Source organism: Lagopus muta, chromosome 3, assembly GCF_023343835.1.
Source record: "Lagopus muta isolate bLagMut1 chromosome 3, bLagMut1 primary, whole genome shotgun sequence".
Classification (NCBI taxonomy): Eukaryota; Metazoa; Chordata; class Aves; order Galliformes; family Phasianidae; genus Lagopus; species Lagopus muta.
The window spans coordinates 19,512,636-19,537,622 of NC_064435.1; the positions used below are offsets into that span (position 1 = coordinate 19,512,636).

The 24,987-nt window shown below is 41.5% G+C and overlaps 1 protein-coding gene across 1 annotated transcript in view; it reads left to right on the forward strand.

The window, feature by feature from the left end:
* Positions 1 to 19,023: 19,023 nt before the first annotated feature.
* LRP12 (LDL receptor related protein 12) overlaps positions 19,024 to 24,987 on the forward strand; it is a 51,230-nt gene continuing 45,266 nt past the window's right edge. The window contains exon 1 of the mRNA XM_048938822.1: positions 19,024 to 19,368. Within this exon, the coding sequence (XP_048794779.1) occupies positions 19,290 to 19,368 (79 nt within the window). The 5' untranslated portion in view covers positions 19,024 to 19,289. The remainder of the gene's footprint in view (positions 19,369 to 24,987) is intronic.

Consider the following 24,987-nt stretch of genomic DNA (forward strand, 5'->3'; position numbering starts at 1 on the left):
ATCCTTTCAAGTACAGTTTGTATATTTTCTGCTCTTAGGGCCAGTTCTGCATTTTCTTCCATGGATGGAAAATATCTACCCACAGGGGTACAAGAAAACCATTTCAGACAGTGCTGAAAGCGTTCCTGAGAAATGGCCCCGATAAACAAATCTTGACTTGCAATCTGGCTCTTCAAGTTTTTGCTTTAGGACATTGGGTTCTCTGGAACTCCACAAGAAAAGGAATTGGCAAAGGAATACAAAGGTGATTTGTTTTATGACTGATAGGGTTTGATACTAAGAAGTGGCTCGACTGCCCAGCTCTTGGACAACTTTTTCCCACCTTTGACCCCTCCACTGCCCTTACCTATCCAGCAGAGAGGGATTTTACTTATTGCACATTTAATTATCTCATAGCTTGAGGTAGAGGAATTAAGGCTTTGCTGTCTTCTACATCTGCTTTAGAATGAAAGGAATTAGGAACAGGCAGTCTTGATGATGTGTCCTCAGTAATGCTGGAGAAAGGACCATCAGTGCTATAATTCACTGTTTTTGTAATTAGTCAATTACTCTGCCCTAATATCTTTGATGAACCAAAGCAGTCATCACCAGAAAACAAACTGCCCCACCAACCCTACATCTGGTAGTTGAGCAAATGACAGGTTCTGTCTATCACACTCCCCACCAAGAGAGGAAGAGCTGATCACACTTAATGAGAAATTGAATTACAGTCACAGCAGAAACTCATTTGTAGCTTCATTTGTTTCTCAACATGTTCTTAAAATTATTTTGTTGCTTATTTAAAAGTTACTATTTCACTTCAGTGATCTAGCAGCCCAACATATTTAAAATAGACATTTCAAAAATGATAATAAGATGGAATAACATCGTAAATATGATTAAGGAATGACATCAGCCTTCAATACAGGAAAAATACAGGCATTGACAATGTATCTGTATGTCATCAAATCAAGTTTCAGTGCTTTTAGCATAATTAACATTATTTTTAAGCTTGCTAGAATAATGTATCTCCAGTCTCATAAGCTGGTAGTTTGAGATTTGCAGAAAACTGAAACTGTTTGCCTTTATAGTATTCTGACAGGAACAGAGTCATCAGTTAAAAGCAGAATATGTGCAAGCAATTAAATGTTTATTTTGTGCCAGAAAAGTTTGAATCCCAGTGAAATTACTTATTGTATCTGAGGAAATGTGATGTTACAAACCAGCTAGCTAAAGACTGCTAACATACTCAGTTTGTGTTTGTTTTATGTGTAAGATGAAACAATTGCATGTGCATCTTGGGGGGCAGATGCTATTTAATATTTGCCCACATTCTAGAAGCCTTGTAGAAATTTGTATTCAGGCATTAACCAAATTAAACATTCATTAGTTTTGGGAGACAGTAGGACTGCTGAGTACACAGCCTGAAACACAAGTACATCAGTGCTTGCTATGTGTCGTGGTAACACCAGTTCTCCAGGCTGACACTGTGATGAATTGGTCTCTGGCACGTCATTGTTTTGTGCCCATGTCAACTGGGATATGAGCAGTCTGACCCTTCAGGCTGGCCCATCACCACATGGCTCAGTCCCAGCATGACCGTGCTGCCTCATGGCTGACAGTCAGTCACTTCAGACTTGCGTCTGGAAGGCCATACAATGCCTACTCCCAGCTCACCTACATTAACCTTTTCTCAAGCGTCAAAAGAAATTAACAGTGGTTGTGGCACCTGCCAGCCTTTTTCTGCCCACTACATACTGCGTCCACAGCTCTGGAGAGCCATCACCGGGCAGAAGTGGCACTGGGTGATGAGACACCACCAGCTGCTGCTAGGACCATGTACTCCGCCACACACTCCTACACATCAGGCACAACCACCATTATTTATTATTATCTTTTATTTATTTTTGGGGTGTGACTGCACAAGTAGCAAAGCTGAGTGTGTTCCCTTAGAATTTTACAGAATGCCCTCCCTTCTGCATATAAATGTTAGCACCTATATCTCTTCTTTGCTATTGCTACAGCTTTATTGGTCACTTAGCTCATGCAGCAAATGGACAAGCACATACAGACTTAGATGCAATCTGTCACCTTATCTTGACGTTATTTGACTTTGGAGCGGTCCCAAGGTATTTTACAGGTTTGCAAGCACTTCAGAGTTTGCAAAGTATTTGGCCAAAGTCTCCAGACAAAGATGGGCCAGTGTCTCATTTACTTATGGCAGTTTTAGAATAAGGAAACCAGAATGCAGTGGTGAGACTACTTGTCCTGCCACTTCTGACACAGCCCATAGTGTCCACAAAACCTCAAGAGGAGGAAAGAGTCCTCTCTTCTTTCTGCCAGGAGACAACTCCTATAAAAAAAAACACAAAGCAGATGCTTTCAGACCTCTGTTCTCCTAACAAACAGAACGCATGCTGCACCCTGGGAGATGAAGATGTTGAGACAGGCCATGATCTGAAACGCTAACAGAAAAAGCCTGCCTGTTTTGAGATCAGTCTTTCGACTCAGCTAAGCAAAACAAGGCAAATCTGTTTAATTAGTGGTAGAAGAAAAAACTGTCTTTTACGTCACATAGAAAATGCATCTGTCCCACTGAGGGACACACAGGAATGTGTGCTTTTTAATTGTTCTTTTTGAGGTTCTTATACCCAAAAGGTTAAAATCTCATCCTTCTCTCTCCTTCTTGTCCTGAAAATTCTTTAAAATTTATTTTGGCAACCAGGTGCTTGACCATATACTTAGTGGGGCCTATTGCTCACTGAGATCTCAAGAAGACCCAGCTGCTCTGCTTCACCCCATCCTTCGTATGTGAACTCTCCCTTATGGAGGCTGCCAGGAGGCATGGTTGCTAGGGGCTGCAGAAGCCACAAACATGCAGAAATTTGTCTTTTCTGATTACAGGCAGGTTAGCAGGAGTAGGCAAAAATCAGCCACAGAAACTTGGCATAGATGTTCACATTTGAGATGTCTCATATTTCATGGCTTTTTCTTGCCATATGAACTCCACATGGCATTGCCACCACTCAGCCTTCAGCTGAAGGGCATCTTAGCCTTGATTTGCTAAGATGTAGAGGGAAGCTGTCCCTGCAGTTGCCACAGACAGGGCTGGAAAGGAAGGTCTCACCTTGGGTCTTCTGAACTGGTTTTGATGGTGAGTCATTTGGCTTAGTGACAGTCTCTTTGAAAAGGATCTTGTCCGGCTTGTGATAGGAAGGTAAACCTGCAAAACTGCTCCAGACTGATAATCCTTTTCAATGGAATGAACAAATTTCACATGGAAGTTTCATGTTCTGATGAGATGGTTTCCTGATCTGTGCATGTGAACATAGGACAGCTTTGCTGCATCTGAACCACAGCACTAGGAGGAACACAGAGCTCACCCTCAATGCCTCCTCTGAAGTTACTAGGGATGTGAAGAGAGGACAGCTGCTCCATGACACACAGCACTGGGCACAGGCACAGGGAGGGGGCACCAGGTATCTCAGAGGGCTGGTCTGCAAACTGGAATCCAGCAAGGTGCTATGAAACTGCCTGGTGCCTCCTTGCAGCCACAACATCTGGGCAGTATGGGTGAGCAGAGACTAGGACTCCTGCAAGGAATTCAATCCAGCAGCACAAGCACACCCACTCAGTGCGTAATGCCACTGTCAGTGTTAAGAGAATTAAATTCATCTTTTGTTTTTCAGGGGTAAGGTGGTAGGCAGCTCTAATTAGGACTTGGCCATAAAGCACCAGGATGTTATCAACAAGATCACATGCAAAGGTACTGTAGTTCCAATGCATGTTTCTTTATATCCCAAATATTGCAAGTTTTCTCTCTCTCTTGCATGAAGTATTGTGAGCAGAATCTTTGCTGAAAGGAATTCTGTTTTTCTATCAAAGATACACACTGCCAGCACATATGTTCCTGCCCAAATTGTGAAACGGAGAAAATGGAATGGGAGACAGCTGTGACTACGTTAATAGTAAATTAGCATTTTTTCTATTGGAGTGTGAAGAAGGAGGTGAGAAGCATTGTTAATTCTCAATCTCCCTAAAGAGTCTTAATAAAACTAGTCAGTTATCTTGCAACTTAACATTTTGCAGTGCTGCTTAACATTCAGCTACAGTAAGTGAAAACCAGCACTGGCTACTGTGCTGTACTTATTAAAGCTAGCAGAGCATTACAGAAAAAGATTTATGGTTACTTGCAGGGATGGAGGGAATGTTCCCAGCAAGAGGGAAAAGAAAATAATTCACAGTGCAAATGTTACTTTTATTTAGTTTGAGTATATGCTATCTGTCATATCCTAGTCTCCCAGACTTAAAACATAGTTGTTTTTAAAGAACCCTTTCAGTAATTAAATATACTTTCACGTAACAATTGAACATACAGTGCAAATAAAGTTTTGTATTATTGACCAATTCTACCAATACTGAAGACACATCCATTGATTGAAACATTTGAGAACAGAAACTGCCCTAAGTAATGGGGACTAATCTCCCTATGATTGGTAAAGTTACACAGTGCTCACATGTGTAGAGTGAGATCTCTTCTCCTGTTAAATCCCCATGCGTTCAGGTGATAATGTACTCTTTTGAGTGTGGCATGATAGGTTGCTTAATCTTGGAATAAAGCACAAAGACACACAGGTTTATTGAATAACAATAATATTCCTTTAGCAATGTACTGGGTTTTATCATAAGGCAAAAACATGCCATCCTGTAAGTTCCCCAGGCTAATTGTGTGCTGAGGTATTACAGAAGTGTTATACTTTTGCATGCTGTCAGTAGTTTTGGAGGGACAATTTGGGTGGGTTGAGAGCTGAATGAAGCAAGCTGATAAGGAGCCCAGCAATTGCTTAGTTGGGATCTGCCCTTATTCTTCATTCTTCTACCTTCCCAAATGCAAGCCCTTTAAAAACAACCAATGCCAGTATATGACTTCCATACTGAAATATAAATAAACCCTATTAAGAGATAACTGTTCCTTGGGTGCCTCCTCCCACTTCTTTGCAATCAATTTCCTGTTTTTTAGGGTTGGTTTTCCCACATCATCTGCAGTTGGACTTTGTTCTGAAACTGACAGGCATGAAAGGCAGCTCCTGTGTGGAAGCAGCTATCTCGTGTTTATGCCTTTCACATACTTGCAATAAGAAAGGAACCTCTGAGAACAGTGGCAGCGAATGTTGGGACTAATGCTGGAGGAGAAGTCAGTTTTGTAATGTTCCAGAATAGGCTTGAAAAGATTCTTTTAGTAACATTTGTACCAGGCTCAAAGCTTTATCTTGTTGCTTTCTGACTTGAGCGCTCAGCCGGTATTCAGAGCTGCGCCCAATTACTCTGCTGGGAGGGGAAATGGAATTTTACAATAAGGCCTCTCTTTAGGAAAATTCAGTTTATTTACAGAGAAATCCACACAGCATCCTGCTTGTGCAGACAGCCTGTGACCACATGGCAGCCTACAGTCTACTTCCTCACATTTCCTAAGCCATCGTTCCCAGTCAGCTTCCCCTTGGGAGCTCAGCCTGCTCCTTGCCCACAGCCACATCCTCATCACCCACTGCCCTGCCCGTGTGCCCCTAGCAGCAGCTGCAGCACATCTCTGCCAGCTTCTCATTCCTGGGGATTCAGCCTTGCAGCCTTCAGCTGCAGATTTAATTAATTTAATTGCTCCTTCCCTTGCCCCTTGACAAAGGATGCTGGCCTATTTCTGGGCGCTCTCTAGGTGTTCTGCAAATGACAGACACGGGCTTCTTCCAACACACTAGCACAAATATCTTTTTCCTAAAACTCCATAGCTTCAACAGAGAATATTTCTTTGTTTTTTTGTGTGTGTATGCTGTCATACTTTTATTTCCAGCAGAAAGCATAAGTATGATCCTAACTGTTCCAACTGATGTGTTTGCTGAATTTGTGAACATTTATTTATATTCATATTATACAGTGTATCCCCTCAAAATGAACAGAGTACTCCTTTTCACAGGTGGATTAAGAAAAATATGAACAGCAAGTCTGGGAAGAAATGTGGCTGTCCCAGCTCAGAGGCAGAGCTGTGGCATGGAGCACTGCTGCTCACGTATCAGAACTATCCATGGCACAAAAAGCAGGAGCGTGAGCTATCTGATTTGATGCGAAAGTCCTTTAGATTCCAATTTCTAAAAGCACAATCGGATCACTTACTGCCACAAAGTTTACAGTAGGTGTGAGTGTGAAGGTTCCTTACAGAAGGAAAGAGACCTCAGTTGAACAGAACACAGGAAAACATTGAAAGAAGAATTGAAGCAAATGTGTGACTTGGTAATAATACTGATGAACTACATTTAAAAACATTTTTTAATTATTATTTGTAGGCTGGAAGCATATAACCTATTACTGTTTATAGAAGGAAGTTTTCATATTCTGTGACAGAATTTAAATTAAAATCCTCGCTGCGGTGTCATTCTGATAATATTTTAATTCTGGGACTGTTGCCATCGTACATTTATAACACAGAAATTTTTGCAAGTGGAAGAGCTATCCATAGTAGTCAACAGACTGAGTTATGCCTGTGATACTGCAGTTATCTATTACTTTAATATGCTAAGTAGGATTTCACTGTAGCTGCTAGTATGGAAAATCTTGACTTTTACAACACAGTATGTTAACAGATTGGAGGGAACAATCCTGCTTGTTCTTTTACACTGAATATTTTCATGGTTTGACGTTAGATATTCCCCTGCTAAGAAAACTGCTGTTGTTTACATAATGCTGAACTTGGGTTACCCTGCAGGGAGTTCATGACACACAAGCCAAGCGTTTTAATAATTGTAACAACTAAATATGATGGTGTTTAATATTCTTACATTCATAATGAAGCTTTGTTGACTATTCAGTCTGTTAACTCTTTTCTAAAATGTTGTCTGCTGCAGTGGAACAAAATGTACCTTCTTTCTTTGTATTAAGATCAATGAAAAACAGAATTCAAGGACAGTCTACATCAGAGCTATTATCAGCACTCTACAAATTTGCAAAATATAAGATGATGGATCTGTTATTTTAGTGCTGTATAGAACCAGCAAGGTAATCTCTAAGTTCAACGTTTAAACAATAAGTACAATAAAAGCATTGAGAGATTTTCATTTGCATGCCTTTAGAGTCTATTGAAATTAAGAAACTGGTATCTGTTGAAATTCAGAAACTGGCATTTTATTTATTTTATTTATATTTATACATATGTATTATTATTTTCTCTATGTGTATTTACTGTATTTCATTTTATAACATCTAATTGCTGAAATTCTATCTTCTGCATTACATCATTGAGCAGCTACAGCAGTACTTTGGGTTTTGTTGTTGTTTTGTTGTTCATTTTTTTATTATGACAGCAGATGAATAGGTAAATTGGTTATCTAACAGCTGTTTTACACTTTCAATTTACCAGTCTTTGATGATGTCTTGTTTTGAAGGCTATTTTCCTGACTAAGACACTGTATACAACCCCTCTGTATTTCTGTAACGTGTAACTCAACTTTTTAATTTGTTGGTAATTACTCTTAAATGACTGTTTACTGAGCTAGCTAAAGAAATGTAAGAAGTCATTCCACCTGTGGCAAAACTCAGAGCTCCTGCAGTACAATCAGTACCAGCTAAGGAGCTGAATTAAAAATGTTCAGAGGGATATTCTCACAAGTTAAGCTACTTTGGAGAGGATGAAATATAGGTCAGATAACCTGGCAGCGTAAGACTGACAGTGTAATGCTATGAAAGTGAAATGTGATTGTAAATTCTCTTTTCTTGCAGCCTCTGGTTGCCAGTACAGCCCACACCAGGATTTAAGTGCATGCACAGTCACTGTGCTGAGGAGGTGTACGGGTATGGGCTCAGACATTTTCCTTGCCAGCCACACTGGCATAATTGTATAGCTCCCTGCAGTGGCCAATTCCGGATGGTTGCCACATGGCATGTGTGCCTGATTCCAGCTACACTTCATCTCCTGCATTCACATGCATTGCAGTGTGTCGGTAAAGAACCAATCAAGTTATCTGGCAGGGTATTCCCATTTCACTTCCAGAACAAAGCATGCCACTTGGCACACATGAACACCTGCCCCAGGAGAGCAGCTGAGCGACCACATGTGGTGGGAGCTGTGTCCCTAATCCCTTACAACATACCTAGAGACCATGGCAGTAGATGCAATATAAAAATATAAAAATATGTGTTGAATAAAATTGCTTCAAATACTGTCTGCTCCCCCAGGAGTTCATGGGTATTTTGTTATTGACTTCAAATAACAAATCTAGAATTCTGCCCATGCTATTTCAAGGTAATTGGAAAGTTTTCTTCAATGTGTATATCAAAATTGGACTAAAGTCTTTTTCTTCTTTTTCTTTTAAATGAAGGCTTTTGCTGTATTTAACTACATAATTGTACTTGTTACCAGTGTAGTATCAAACTGAAGAAGGAAACTCCTGTTGCTGCTGAATACAGAACTGGTCACCTCTCCAAAGCTTTTAAGTCCTATGAGATTTTATAGCTGTATCAAAACTCACCTGATCAAAATCCGCACTAAAACATTCAAGTGTCATATGTCTCTGCATCTGTGTCCACTGACTCCTTATTTTTAGTCCTCACCAGTGTAGGTACATGTGGATTTTCTTATTTATTACCTTAATTAAGTTTATTATAGCTCAAGATATGTTTAGCAAATTGTAATTACTAGTATTTCTTTATATATAACAATAGTTTTCATCAATCCATCTTTTCATTCCCAATTCCTCAGACATGTTTCTGGCACTCCCTTAGAGTACAAAATATAATTACAAGTCATTCAGTAATTTTATTAGTTAATTCTCAGAAGACTATGGGATCCATATCTTCTAGACTTGTTCATCTTTATATATTCTGTTTCTTAATGTATTCCCTTACCTGCCAGATCGCCAGATATAGTGACATAATCTTCATTACTTAATTATAATTATTAGTCAAGGGGTTTCTACTCTACACATACAGCTTCCAAACAACATGTCTTGAACAGATAAGCAACAGGTTTAAAAAATAAACCATTTGACACTAGGAATATTTTGTGCTGGCCATCTAAGAGCGGTAAGAGAATAAATAGTCATTTGTTATCTGGAGAATGCTGTGTAATGAACGACAGAATAAAGGCTGTAGGTGAATCTGTTGCTGAATTATATTCACTTTTGAATGCACTGCAATTCAGAGTACTTTTTTTTTCCTTCATAGGTATATGCATGCATCATTTATATGTATATAAAAAATAAAAAATGTTTGTATGTTCCTTCTGTGGGCTGGGGGGTTTTCTTGGAGAGGAAAAAATGAAGGCCAGAGGGGAGGGGGAAAGCTTGAAGTTCCAGTGAAACCTAATTTGCAAACAATTTGCACTAGCAGCTATAAATTTTACTCCAGAGATTTGCAGGTGCTTGGTGCAAGTCTATACATGGAGCATTTCCCAGGAGATGAAGCTTGATGGCTGCATTAAAATGAATCAGAGGCCTTATCTCAATGCAGGGTATTTGCATATCTCCTCTTCATGAATCCTTACTTCACGGATATGTCTTTTGCTTTTGTGCTACCCTCAGTTTGTTTGTTTGTTTGTTTGTTTTTAAGAATGCAGATGAATAGACTTTCTTTTAATGAGTTGCAATAAGTTGCAATGAATTTCTTGACATCCATTTCATGACTGTACTTGTCTTTTATGGACATGGTTCTTTAATTAAGTTTACCATACATTTTAAGGTATTCTTGAAATCAGAATCCTTGGCACCATGCATTCCTGCTGTGAGACATCCACCATCCACATCTTCTCAGCTTACATGGAAAAGATGAGTGCTATCTCATTCTTTAACTTGGAAACTAGACTCAATAAGATTTTGGTTGGTTTTTTTTGTTTTGTTTTGTTTTTTTTTCAGAACACGGAGACTAACTGTGGCACATTCATAATGTTATCTCTCAATATAGCCCCCTGTCAAACAAGATCTTTGTGCCAGCTCCTGGAGAAGTCCTGTCAACAGCACTCCAATCTTGAATTATTCTTGACCTCCCTTTCCTATTTCCTTCTGTCAAAATCTAAATGCTACAGATTGTCAAAGGTCTTACAGGCAGAATGGACCATCCTGTGCAGAGCTGTCTGTACTCAGAGTGAGAATTTCACCTGGGTTTTTTTAATGGGTCACTGTAGTTGGCGGCAAACCAGAAGCTATGTGATACGTTTCACTTCTCCGTGGTGCTGGTTGAAAGAGCAGAAAATAAGCAACTGATGAGCAGAACTCTAGAGCTCACTGGAAAGTTGCCACAATATGTGGAGATTTTAATGGCCTTTCCTTTGTCAGGGACACCTTACTCCTCCGAGCAAGAGGTGCTGGGCTGGTGCCAAGCCCAGGGGAAACCAGCAAAGTCCCTGCAAGCAGCAGCAAAGCTGAAAGCTGTCTTGGTAGGTCTCTCGACATCCCAGATTGCTGGAATGAAGTTTCATGGTTCGGCTCCTATTTTCAGCAGGTTTTATCTCTTCACACAGGAGGAAATTGCTAGACCAAGACAGGGATTTGTTCCTGCTATATGTTCATGTTCAGCCTGGGAAGCTGAAGTCTTCCAAGGTAGCAACCAAGTGAGTTTTATCTTCTTCTCAGTGTCTACAGCAGCTTCTCTAGAAAGCATTATCTGTTTAGGGGATTTAGAGATTAACAGCATAGCCAGAGTGTATACTGTCTCAGGACACACAGATTAAGTGTGAGGAAATACTGGCTTCCTCTCAGTTTTATCCTTCCAGCTCTAGATCCACAATGAATGGAGAGGGTGGCACTGGGGAATGAAATGAGGGACGGGTGTTCACTGTCAGCTAGCTGGGTTTCTGTGACGTGGAGCAGCCATCAGGGACAGGATTGCAGATAATGATGAAGGCTTTATTATTGACAGAGCCTTTGTCTTTATCCTTTTGCCCTGGACAGTAGTGAATAAACAAGTAAAATGTGAACACTGTGAAAAATAACGATGCTTTCCTGAATTTTAAGAGCCTCACATGCTAGTTCAGAAGGCAATGATCCCAGCTGCCAGAATTTCCATGAGTCCTAGGTATCTCCTGCAATGCAATTATGCAGGCTCAGTAGAAAAATATTCTGTACATTTGGAGCTAAAGGACAATATAATAAATGACTGCAGTGAGCTACATTGCTATTGCATCAGATTACATTTGAATCCACTACAAGTGGATTTTCTGGTGTTGGAAATCTGCCCTTCAGGATCTCATTGTCCTCTTGTTTGTTTGCTCACGTCCTCCTTGATACTGTAATACTAGAGGAAATCCAAGGTAGATTAGAAGCAGCTGTTTCGAAACAAACAAACAGAACCTTTTGTCTATTAGTTGTAATCATTTTTTTCCAGGGAGTAAAAGCCAGCTGTCTGTTTCCAGAGAAGCAAAACTTCAGCAAATGGTTGAACTTTTCACAAATGGAAAATTTGGAGCTAAATCCAAGCATGGTTTCAGGAAACTCTGATATTAGTAGAGCTTCGTTTCATTCAGGGAACAATGCTAATTCCTGCAGTTTGTGATACAGCCTCTAGCTCTAAAATCTCTGAATATTGCCACAAACAACATTACAGTACTCACTTGGGGTGTGTCAAAGATTTCTACAAGCCAGACAATAATATATTGAAAACATCATTTACAATAAATAAGCAATGTTACATAGTAGGACTAAAGCTTGAAAGGGAAAAATGAAGCACAAAACTGTCTGACACAGTGGAAAACTACAGTATAAATCAACTCCTGCTCTCACTTAAAGCAGGCATACAGAAAGATGTAAATGGAATGCAAACACTTAGGCCTTATTTTACTCCTGTAGCTCCACTGACCAGATGTAAAATGTACTGTATGTTCTCTGAAGAGCGGGTTACAAAATCTAGATGTCATAATCTTAGGCTTCTCTTCATGTTTTCTTGTGTTTTAAATAGCCCTGAAGTGTAATTTCTGTATCTTCTCTGCAGTTTCATACTGGTCTAAATATACAAATAAAGGTATGTTTATATCATGGATTTAAATTAAAGTTAGTTTGGTCAGAGTAGACTAGTAGGATCTAAAAAATGCCTTTGCAAATGGAAACAAACTAAAAAGCAACCAACCAAACATAAAAAACACCTGCCTTTAGTTCTACTTTACATGTTTGTTTTGCACACACTTCATAGCTAAAACGTTCACATTCATCCTGGGGTCTTGTAGATCTTTACAGATCCCTGGCACTTTTAACATATTACCACAAGGTGTTCGACTTAGCTAAAATGGGTGAGCGTGTGATGGCATTGCCAACTGTTATGAGTCAAGTCATACACAAAGTCTTACTGAGAGTCTCATGATTTTTAAATAACCATGTGATTTGGAGAGGAGGCCCAAGACCCAGAATGACTCCTAGACTGTTTGGAATTGGCACTATTATATTAAGGTGCCCAGATATGAAATGATGTGTATTATAATGTAAATTATAAATTTCTGAATTAGAATATGGCACATATTTATATACATGTTTATGTGTGCCTACTATCATTTTGGACCTTTGACATAACAATTCATGCTCAGAAGTTTAAGTGGAAACACGTAATACTCATTCAAAGGCTTTTGCTCAAACCAGTCAATTACTGTGTCTGTAGTAAGCAACTGAGAGCATCTTGGAAGCCCTCTCCTTATCTTTGGCTAACCTGTGGTTTATTTCAGGGGCTACAGTTAGGTGATGTGACTGACAGCTCTCACTAACCCTCACCTAAGAAGTATCATCTCTTTAGGAATTAAGAATAGGCTTAGTCCTGCCAAATCAATTTCACTTGTGTTACGACCCAAGTTATGATTCTCAACATTGGTTCTTACTGAATGGAAAAGTGGAAAAGAGGAGTAACAACAAAGTAATGTAATCCCTCTCTGAATGCCTTGTTGGGTCCTTGTTGGGGAACTTCCTCCCTCTGAAACTACCAGCTATTTTGCAGAGCAGTCACAACCAGTGCTCTCTAAAACCATGCACTGTCTGCTATTCCCCAAATTGTAACTCATATCTGTGAGAAGGCATTAGGTACAGCTAAGCCAAGCAAAATCTGTTAAGAATATTAAAAGAGCAATCCAGCTACTGTGAAAGAAAAACAACATACTTCAGTTTGGGTTCTGGAGAACTGTAGAAATCACTTTTACCACATATTGGAATCAGAGTACGACTACACTATGAAGTGCAATAAAGCAACGCAGAGCTCCTCTGCTTGAAGTTCTGCCCTCCAACTTGAAGTCCTTCACCTGGGTGTCAAGGGTGTGTGCAACAAAGGGATGATCTGGAACTGTGGCTAAAGATTAACTGGACTCAACAAAAGAAGGAAAAAAATCTCTTTGAGCAAAATATTAACACATCAGATTGGCTGCATTTTCTTCCAGAACTGTCTGCCTGTAGAGCATAGTTACCAATACAAAACTGGAGTTTACTCCGCTTTTTTTTTCTTCTTGGATTGTATTAAAAGTAGATCACAATTTCAGACTTCATCTCTCTGTCTTAATGAGCAGTGGGGACATGATGCATGTGCAGGTTCTAATTTAACCTAATTAAAAATAAGAATATTACCAGCGTCAGTATGCGGCTTGAAAAAATAATTGCTTCAAAAATTGTGTGTAAGAAAAAATAAATTGAATTTAGAAAATGAAAAATGCAACACAAAAAGATGTACTCTTTCTAATAGCTCCTTTTACAGTAGCTAATTAGCCTCTTAGGTTTTGAAAGCTGTTTATGAAATGTTCTGTCTGTATTGAGGAGATTTTTTTATGTTCTTTTAAATCATTAAGTCTTCTGTCTTGGCTTTTTCTCTCCTTTGGAATATTCAGTTCTTCTTTCTTCCCTCTTCCCTTGGTCCTCAGGTTTGTCTGCTCTAAAACTGAAATAGCACTAATAGTTTGGATCTTCATTCTGTGATTCTATGAATTCTGTGAATCTGATGCAAAGTTGCACACTTTCTGTGACTGGTTAATTACTCCGAATTACTTGATTGTTATATAAACAGTTTTGCCTATAAACTGTTTTACCTAGTGTCCAGACCTCAAGCTCAGGTGCTATCCTTTCACGCACACAAGTGTGCACACAGCTTTTTGATGATATTTTCTAGAGTAATATGTATAGATGTTAAAACAATAACAACAACAAAACATGTTTTTATAAGAGATTTTAGTGACAGAATACTGACAGAAGCTTTTTTCAGGTATTAGCAAGCAGATTCTTCCTTATTCCTGAGAAGCTAAATCCAATGAAAGACAAGATTTTCTTCTCAGATGTGGTATGACTACAGGCTCTGTTATTTTTTTATGTTGTTCCACCAGTTTAGGTAATCACAGCTGCTTATTTAGTACATAGTACTACATCCTGTAGCAAAATAATGTTAACACAGTCATTCTTATGCCACTCATGGGTCTGGTATTAAGGATACCAACAGAGGAACGAGGGTATCCCTATGCTTCTTGGTCTTTGCCTGCCACTGAGCTCCAAAGTGCCACAAGAGTTCAGCTGCCCTAAGTGACAATAAGGAAAGAAGTTTTACTGCAGGTTATAGGTGCTCATTTAAGCGCAATGTTGTGTGCTGTAATTGCAGGCTGCATTAGGTCACGCTTTCTCACAAGGCTTATTCCAAACAGAAGTCACTTCCATTGGATTGTCCTTGCAGCAGCAACGTAAATGAACAAGCTTGGGCAGCTTTGCCAGAAATATCTAAAACTAATTACTCAACAGCCATTCATGCAGCATATGACAGAAGTGCTATTATTGTCAGGGAGAGTACGGAGCCTGTGACTACAACTCACCACTCAATCTAGACAGTTAGCTGAACATAACACACTTGTAATAATATTTAAAGCATATTATCTGATATGTGTATGAGAGTCTAAATTCATATGACACACAAGATAAAACAACGACTGTTACATTAGAGACATTAATTCCTTTTAAGTTAGCTAAGGTAGTTCTTAAAACTTGTTGGTATACAGATCCCTTTCTGCTGTTGGAAATCCAGCAGCAATGTTCAGACTTTAGGCGAAAGAGCTCACAAGCTGCCTACAGACCCATAGTCCTCAGGTGATAAAGCAGGGAAAAGAGCCCTCACTTATTCCAAGTGCTCTGCAACACTTTGAAAAAAACTGATGTGAATCGTAGGGACAAGGGGGCACAGTGCCGATACTAATATGCCCTACAGAATTAATTTGGGTGCAAGGCCATGATGATGCAGCTATACTGTCAGGGGTTCCAGACATACTTCCTTTGCAGTGAGCTGAGACAGTTAGTGGACTGTTTTCCACTGCCCACTGTACAAAATGCCCAATGTTTATACAGTCCTTAGCAAAATAGGCTAATATTCTTGATTGGCCTCAAAACAGCACAGTGATTCTAATTATAAATACCAGGGAAGTAAATGATCACAGAAGGCATTTGATGTATTTTTTCCAGCATGCAACAGCAATACCAGTATGTACAAGAGCACAATGCAATCAGATTCTGATGTATGCAATATATTTTTAACACAATGGACTTGATCCAGACATTTCTGGCACCTTCTTCTATTGTCTTTCATCACTTTGCAGTGAAGTCATTCATGTAGGGCACTCCAGACTTGAGGTGGTTACGGTCTAGTGCTGAAATTAATGTTGAATAAAAATCAAGTTAGTTAGTACAGATTAAATAACTGTTAGGCAAACAAATATTTATGTAAAGAAACAATCACTGAATAGATGGAGTAAGTCATTTTTGTGCCTGTCTTCATACAGTGTGCTGCAAAATAAATGTAGATCTGAGAGAGAGAGACCCACTTCTTCTGCTGCCCACTCTTTTCTACTTTAATATTGTAAATAAATGATTTAGAAAAAAATAATATCATAAAGTAATAATATTTAGAATTCCAGTGATGTGCCTTTTATGATAGTATATTTGAGTTGTTCTTCAAATATCAGATGAAGAAACTTCAGACACAGTAGAGGTCTTAACCAAAATTAAAATCTTGTACTGAAAATATCACTATTTCTTATAAGCTCACCTGAAGAGAGAATATGGGCAAAAAGTAATGAGATGGGTAAAAGGAAAGCTACTCTTACTTCATTTGGCCAAGATCTACTCAACATCTTGGATTGTCCCCCATTTTGTTGTGTATTAAAATGGTTTCAAATGAGCCCAAACAGGACTTGGTGTTATAGACATGCTGTGAGATTGTCTCCTGCCATTTCACAGTCAGAGGACGAGTAGGGAGAAAGGAATGAACTGGGGAGAACTTTTACAATGCTCATAAAACTGATGTTAGATCTGTGGGTGGCATTTGCTAACAGCATAGTCTAAATGGACAAACAAAAGGCAGAACTGGTGAGGAAGGGATATGAAGAGAAAAAAAAGAGCAAGGATGGAAAGAAGATAGGCAATAAGTAAAGGTGAAGTGGCTGTGAAAAGCTCATCACTGAAAAGAAAACAATGTTGAAAGTAGAGCTACATGGGAAAAAGCAGCACAGATAGAATCAGTGAATTGCTGGTAATTCTTAGTCAAGCTGCTTTGGTTGCTTCACATGCCAACCTTGAGCTTCAAGCAGAAGAACAATTGACTGTTACGACAGTCTGGGTTTAGTTCAAGGTGAATCACGTGTGCAATTTCAGGATAATTTATCTTCACCTGCCTCAAAATGCCAAAGGAAAAGACACTGACAACTTTTGTGCTAGCTTAGAAATTAATTCTATTGATAAAATTTTATTAGTAATCTTCAGATTAGAGTAAAAAAAAAATCCATGCAGTCGTAATTAGAATTCTCTGTATATAGATACAATTTACTAAGCACTTTTCTGATGCAGGGAAAATGATACCATTCCCCCTAAACATCAAAGAGATTAAGACAGACAGCTCTTGGCAGAGGCCAACAGAAGGAGCAGCAAAGTAGCAGTAAGATTTTTTTCACAGATAACTGTGCCAGGAAGGAAATCTTTCAGTGTTAAAGTTCATAGATTTGGTGAGCTTGCAAAGGGGGCTACATGGAAAGGTGTTGTTTGACATCATAAGCCTCTTGTCTGGACCTACTAACACATTCTCCTCCATGGAGTTGAAAAATCCAGGTCACCTTGTAAGCAGGCAAACTGCTGCTGCAGAAGTTTCTCCTTAGCTCATTACATCAGTACCTCACCTTTTGCTTGCCAGGCTTGTTTAGTACTGCAGCAGGAGTCTTTTGAAAAAAAATTGCTGTGCATCTTTGAGGACAATGTTAAAATTAAGCAAATTATTCCAGAAGTTTGTGTTTTGCTCTCTGCTGCCATGAATGATCAACGTGGGTATATGATAAAGGGTAACCACTTATTTGTGTGAGTGACTGAAAACAGTTTTGCCAACAGGGATCTTTGGAACAGCATTTAATCTGAAAAGATAATTAATGTCTTCTTTGTTGTGCAACAGAAGTCTATGGAATCATATCGTATCACATCTCTCAGTAACACACAATTGGGTGGCTGAAATTGGGTTTAACTAGGCAGACAAAAATAACTTTGGGAGGAGCAGAGAAAGGTTATGGGTCATGTGATGCTGATTTGTTTGTTCAAAGTTGACCTATCCCTGCAGCAGAGAGTTTAACGAGCTCCAGTAAGGACTTGCACCCAGAGCTGCAATTACTGTGGGAGGGTCCAAGGTCTGCATGTGTGCGTGGGGTCTGGGTCATGTCTGTTCGTGGGGGCAGCAGTATCTTTCTCAGAGTCTACAGATCAGACTTCCTGAGCATCCTTCCACTGCCTTGTGGTTGACAATCAACAAAAAGAGGCATGGGATACACTGGGTGGAAAACAGGACATCTGAGATTTCACTGAAGAAGTTGTTCAAACTTGCAAGTAGAAAAAGGAAAGGAGTTTGATGGCAAAGACATTGTGACTACTTTTCTCGTTTGTATAAACCTGTAAACCTGTAAATAAAGGTTATGTTTCCTTTAAAGTGCTTTTTTTTTTTTTTTATGGCTTCTGAGAGGTGAACAAGCACATTGCTCACTTGATGAATTTACCAAAGCCTATTCCACTGAGGGCCATTAAACTTGATGATATCATCTCTAATTCGGGGAGTTCCTGAGCCACAGCTTCCCAGTGTCAGGCTTGTCTGGTTTGCCTTCCTTCTTTGGTGACTATCACTGACACATCATCTTCAAGATGCTCATCCTTAAAGCTGCCTATTTCCTGTCCCCCAGAAAGACACTCCTCCCAGTGTACTTCCTTCCAAAATAAGGTAGGGGTTGAGAAGTAAACATGGGAGAAATCAGAGAAGAGTGAATGAATAATGGAATAAGGAAAAATAGTATAAAGCACTTTCCACAGCCATCACCTTCTGTGGAACAAGAGCTCTGCTCTGACACCACACATCTGTTCTCAAGACGTACGGATGGAGCCCTACTTGTGCCAGAGGTTTTTGTTCTTGCCAGGAATGGTAATTTATTACTTTTCAAATGAATCAGTTCACACCGTAGAACTGAGAAGACTTCAGGCAATAAACACTTCTCCAAGTCTGCAACACACACTACAGGGTTCAAGATAAATATAGAAATCGCACTGTGAATCTCACTTTGTTTTCGATACTCAAGTATCTGAGAGCGCCAGGTAACTGCGGAACGAGAAAGTAATGTCATCAGTGGGTGCAGGGCTGGTAACCACACACAGACATTTACAGTGTCGTGAGGCTCGGTTTGGGGGTCGGCAGCGTCGGATGCTGTGCATTTACAGCAGTTACGTTTCAGCTCGCACACCAGTTCCAGGTCTCGCTCATAAACGCACTTTGCAGCTGAGCAGTAGCAGCTGCCCGGCGTCCCCGAGCCTCAGCTCGGCTCTGTCACAAGCCCGCCCCGAGGACGCGGCTCCGGCTGGGTGGCGGCGGCGGCGGCGGCGGCGACTCCGAGGCAGTCGAAAGCCAACCGAAACCCGGCGGCGGCTGTAGGAGGAGGAGAGAGAGGCGGGGCGGGGACAGGACGCCCGGCCCCCCCCCCCTCCGCCGTCTGGGGCCGCCGCTCCGCCCGCCCGGCCCGCGGCTGCCGGGAGCGAGTGCATGCGCTCGGGCCGCCAGTGCGCAGCCGCGGCGGAGCGCAGCCGGGGAGGAGGAAGCGGCGCGGAGTGGGGGAAGGAGGCCGAGGCCGGCGGCGGCTCATGGCTCCGCGGGCGGGCGGGAGGCAGAGGCGCGCGAGCGCGGGCTGCTAGCGCTCCCCAGGCGGCAGCTCCGGCGGGCGCGGGACGGGGCTCTGCCCGGCCCCTCTCGCGGCGGCGGCGGCGGCTTCCGGCTGCGTTTGGGGGGCGGCGGCGGGTCGTGCTCTCGTCTCTGTGCCGCGGGCTGGTGGCATGGCCCCGCGGGGGAGCGCAGAACGCTTCCCGGCTTGGAGGTCCGCGCAGCTCGTGTTCCTCGTCGTCTCCTGCTGCGGTACGTACCGGCGTGACGCCACCCCTCCGCCCCCGGCTCCGGGCCGCCCGCCGCGGGCAGGGCGAACAAAGCGGCCTTTCTGCCCGCGGCCCGGTCCCGGCGCTCGGCCCGGAGCGCTTCCCCGCCCCCTCCTCCAACCCCCCCCTTCATTCCCCCACCGTTGCGCCGTTCGCGGCTTTAATTTTATTTCTTCGTTCCGGTGGGGGTGGTAATCTCCTCAGGGAGGTCCTGCGAGCGGACGCTGGGACGTGTCCAGGCCGCCCCCCTTTTAATCTTCCGCAGATGTAAGTGGCTGGGAACTCCGGAGTTGGTGCGCGACCGCACGAACGCGCGCACCCTCGCAGCGCTGAGGGGCGGTGGGCTCCGGGAAGCGTGGCACCCTGCGCCAGGCCGCGCCGCACGGCCGGGGATGGATCTCCCGGGAGCTTTTGTTCAGTCTTCTCGCTTGGTGCACGTAGTGCCGTTTTGGCACGATCGCAAACCCCTCTTTAAACAAAGCTGCTAGTGAAAAGCACTTAATAAACGTGCCAGTGAATGTGCTTATGTTGTGTTTGCAGTACGTAAGTAGCGCGGTGACATAATAGGTCAAACGCCAGATGCTGCACGGAGGAGCTGCCCGTGGGCCCTCCTGGAGCTCGCTGTGTTATGAAGTTGAGCTCAGGCGGTGCCGCTGGGCCCCGGGTGAGCAGCAGAACGGAGCGGGCACTGCCCTGTGTGCACAGATCGGGCGGCGGCCCGTCCCTCAGTAGTGCCTCTGCTTCCAGCGTGGGCTGAGCGGGTTCAGTTGGAGTCATTTTGCTGCTTAGGAATGTGGACCTACGGGCTGAGACGCTTGGTTTTGTCTTTGTGTAAGGCCTTGTCCAGCACGTGTCTGTGCTGTGAGTAGGATTGTGAGCTCCTGAGTATGGATGCACAACATAGATTTGTAAGAACGTTACTGTTTCACTGATGCATGGGTGTCTAGGTGAGCAGAAGTCAGATGGGTTCTTGATGTAGAACTGCGCTTACAGTGCCTGTTCCTGGGTGGTGCCTGTTCCTGAGTGGTGACACCAGTATGGTTTGAGTGAGTACACATAGATGAGCCAGGCAAGGTGCTGACCGATCCTGTGAATACACGTGTGGGCAAGAAGGGGAGCATTAATATCTACGTGGGCTGTTAAAAAGTCACACATCCAAGGCTAAAGTGAAAGTGCAGCTGGAAAAGGTTTGGCTATGGTGGAGCAGGAAACAGTAGGGAAAGTCTCAGCTCTGGGCATGTTCAGCTGACCTTAGGTTTGTGTGCTTGAGGAACGTAACTTCTGTGTAGAGCCTTTTAATAAAGTGCAAATTCTTTTGTTGTTTTCGCTACAACCAAAAGAAAAAGTCAGAGTTACTGTGATAAACCTCACCAGCTTGACTTTAGTAGTTAGATTCAGCTTGTGATTCTTTGGGCTCTTGTCAGCATTTCCAATATAACACTTAAACAATAAGCACAGCCTTTTGTTAAAGGTGATAGTTGTGGGGTTTTGCTTGTTTTACTAAAAAGCTCAATCAAGTACAAATTGTGCTGAGTAACATCTTCACTGAACCTTCAATTCAAGCTTTCCAAAGTTTAACCAAGAACAAGGGCTGCATAATTTCTTTTGCCTTGCCATTCATAATAACCTTTGCTGGAAAAGGAAGGCAGAGCCTGCCTTCAGCCAGTGTGCTGCCTCTGTTCCTGAAGTTTAGTTTATCCCCACAACTTCTTGTTACAAATGTTCTGACCCATTTCACCGCTTGAAGGAAAGGAACTTTCGTGTCCCCAAGCTGAGCATCCAAGAGGAATGCAAGAGTTGGCTGCATAGCAAGGCCAATCTCTAGTTGTCTCTTCAGTTTGTCCTGTTCATTTCTTTGGGGAGAGGGAAGTATTCCCTGTTAAAGTGTATCGCCTTCTTGTAGAACTGCTTTTAGCTCTCCCAAACTAAACACTGACATGAATTTGATCAGGAAGCTACTGGCAGTAGAGCTCTGGACAGAGATGTTCATCCTGAGCAGAGCCTTGCAGATATCATAATGTTACTGCATGTTAAGGCATTGAATGCAGGAGGCAGCATTCAGGGTAAACATGTGCTTGGAAGAACAGTAGTGTATCATTTTGGTGACTTTCATTGTGCAATTGTGCAGCTATAATGCCTAGAATTTTCCACCAATTAATATATGAAATTCATGGAGGTTGATATGTGGGCCTTGAGCTCTCTGGAGAATGTTTCTCTGTTTCCCTGTAGCTAGTGAAATTTTTTCAAACCTTCCTTCTGATGATGACTGTAATGATAAAAATTTGAGAAGGAGGAATACTGATGTGTAAAATATTGGAATAGAACTGGCTAACAAGAATTGTAGCTTGATAGGCTAATTGGGCCATAGTATTTATTTCTTGTTGACTCGGGAATTTTATATCCAATAAATATGATACTGTGCATTTCTCTTTGTAACTCCAGCATGGCTTTTGCTGGGACAAATATGAAGACATTTCTGTGTATCTCAAAGGCCATGGCAATTGCTTGCATTCAAAACAAGACTGTATATGGCATGAAGTGGTTTCTTCAGGGGAAAAATGTTGTTTGAGAAATTGTTCTCTTGAGGGCAGTGTTTTTCAGAACAGAGTCTGATGATTGATTAGCTGAAATCAAATGAATTTTGTTTCCTTGTTAAAACAGCAGTTTGGATTAGAGAACTGAATTCCTGTGTTGTTTGATTTTTATTTAACCCTTGGCAGAACAGCAGTTTATATTTTATGGGTACCGTTAACACAGTGTTTTCAGGAGCATTTTGAGGACCAGTCAGGGAAAGATTGGTTCGAGAGCAGAGGCTGTGTTATGAAAAGTCTTTCAAGTGACACAGTGCAAAAGCTGGGATGTCTTTGTTTGGACTGTGGGTTGGAGGTGTGGATGTTCACCTCCGCTTTGCTACAAGTCAGGTTTTTCATTGTCTTAACTGTAGCTGTTATCCCACTGTGTTTACATCAATTTCTGTCCCACTTGACAGAAAACCACAGCAAGCTTTTTGCTGCATTTTGTCGAGTTAGTAGTGATCAACACTGTTGTACAGTCAGTAAATTTCCCACTGCTTCTGGCTTTAGCAGATGTGATGAGAATAAAATAGAAGTGCAGCAACAGGAACGTATGCCTGAAACAACTCCAAGGTAGGAACTGGTGGCATGACAGATCAATCTTAATTCTCCATATCTACAGGATGGGTTAGGCTTTACTTGGAGCACTGCTGACTGAGTATCATTAGAAGTCAGAAAATGACTACTCACAAAGTTGTAATTGAAACAGTGTTGTATGTTACTGAGGTTGCAATGCTGTTGATGTTATTTTGACCTATGGAGAAAAAAAAGAGAGCGTGCTATTATTATATAAGCTTTAAAATGCTTTGTTCTGTATTAGTTCTATTCCAGGTTTCTGTAGTGCAGACATTGCTTGAGATTATCATGAGATCGTGTATATAATGCATTGTTTACTTGGTTTTAAGACCAGGCAGGTTAAATTATAAAAGTTCACTGGTCCGGATCCAAATTTAAGTTACATGTCAGTTTGCTCATACGGCATGAGGAAGAATAAGACATTTCTCAGGTTCATTCACCTTGTTTGAAAGAATAGTTTGAATCATGTAAGCCTGCCAGCCCGTTTATTTAATTTTCTGAAGAAGTTGCACTGTGAAGCCGGTACATGCTGTCCTAAAGGAATGACTTGGCTTCATAAATTACTGTACTTTAAATTCTTGAATGTCACTTTTTAGTGATATGTCTGTGATATGCTGGACAAATGCATTTTGCTAAGCTGTAAATCATATTATTGGCGAAACTGCTGCGTTTAGCATATTAGAATGGTGTCATAGTCTTTGAAAGGAAAATGTCCTAACTTTAATGGCACAGAAATTTCTATTGTCTGATAAGTTTATTATCAGTCAAGTTGTGCAAGTCATTCATCTGGCTGCTCAGCGCCAGTTAAGTCTGTAGTCTGTATCTGAGAATCACAGAATGGCCCAGGTTGGAATGAACCTCAAGGATCACGAAGCTCCAATCCCCCACACCACAGGCAGGGCCACCAACCTCCACATTTAATAGTAGACCAGGCTGCCCTAGGCCCATCCAACCTGGCCTTGAACACCTCCAGGGACGGGGCATCCACAACCTGTCCGGGCAAAAGAGATCTTATGGGCAGTATTTAAAGTAACATTAGTTTGAAAGGAGAAGAAGAAAACAACCTAGACAAACTCTTACCAAAAATAATTCCAAATTTAATCTAATTGGTGTGATTGTAAGCATGACCGGAATGAGAACACCTTCAGCTGGAGGAAGAGGCACTTGTAACTGGGATCAGGACAGAAGCCACCTGACTCCATTACTGTCACCAGAGCAAAACACATTATTAGCTTGGCTTCTCCAGCTTCTTTCTGTCATTGCTGGGATAGGAAGTGCTCTGCTGGATTAGAGCTGGATGGGCCCTGTAGGTGATTCTGTTGGACTCCTTTGTTTCACCCAGTTGCCTTTCACTATCGAGTAGCTGTACTGTATGCACTACCTGCATTATTTTCAACTAAGCAGTAAATATATTTTTTTGTTTGACCTGGCTCAGACTTGCAATTATGATCAGTCTTCTGTTTCATAACAGATCTCACACAGAGCCACAGAATATCAGGGACTGCAGGGGACCTCAAAAGATCATCTAGTTCAGTCTCAAGTTCTTAAAATTCATATTGTTGATATGTTAGGTACTGCACACATTTGCCTTTTATCGTAGTTTCTCAAGCTGCAGAAAGGATTGTTTCATATTTAACATGGAACTCATTCCCATAGGTATTTTTTTTTCATGACTATAATCTGTACTGCATGTATAGTATGTTTTTACTTTTCTAGATGTGTCTGCATTTTCCAGCATTGCTGTTGCATTTATATTGTCCCAGACAGCTAATAGTGATGCTGATTGCTGGTACAGCTGAGATGGTCAGTGAGGCATTAGTGAGAGTGTGATTTGTTAACAAGCTTGAATATATTTTTTTGCTGTTTCACAGTTCATACAGCAGTGCTCGTATTCAGCTGAGAATTACTAGCTATAACATTTTACAGCACCAGTTATTACTGAGGCGTCTGCCTGTTGGTAAGATTCATCCTACTTAGTTGACGTGGTTGTAAAAACAAACAAACTTGGGTACCAGTGTATTTAATATCATAGAGATGGTGTAGGTCCGAGTTCATGTGTTCATCCTGCCATCAGAAGTGAAGCTCCCAGTGGTTTATACTGCAGGCTGTGTGATAGGGCACTCTGAAAAGCTGTGTAGTTCTGGCTCTTGAGTGTTTTCTGCACTTGAGTTGTTACCATTGTTGTTCCATTACCAGTGTTTTATTACACTGAAGTTGATGGTTGCATTGAAATACACAGTACTGGTTCTTGTGAATACCTGTGCTTAAATACTAAATTAGTGTAGTGTGTGGGTGGAGACAAATACTTCCACAGGCCTTACTCCGGATTTTGGTCCTGACTTGTTTCTCTGCTTTACATTTGGATATACTGTAACTTTTGTTGCATGTTAATCTGTTGATGAAAGACTTTTTAGCAAGGCAAATATGTTTAGAACTGATCCATGAGATTATTT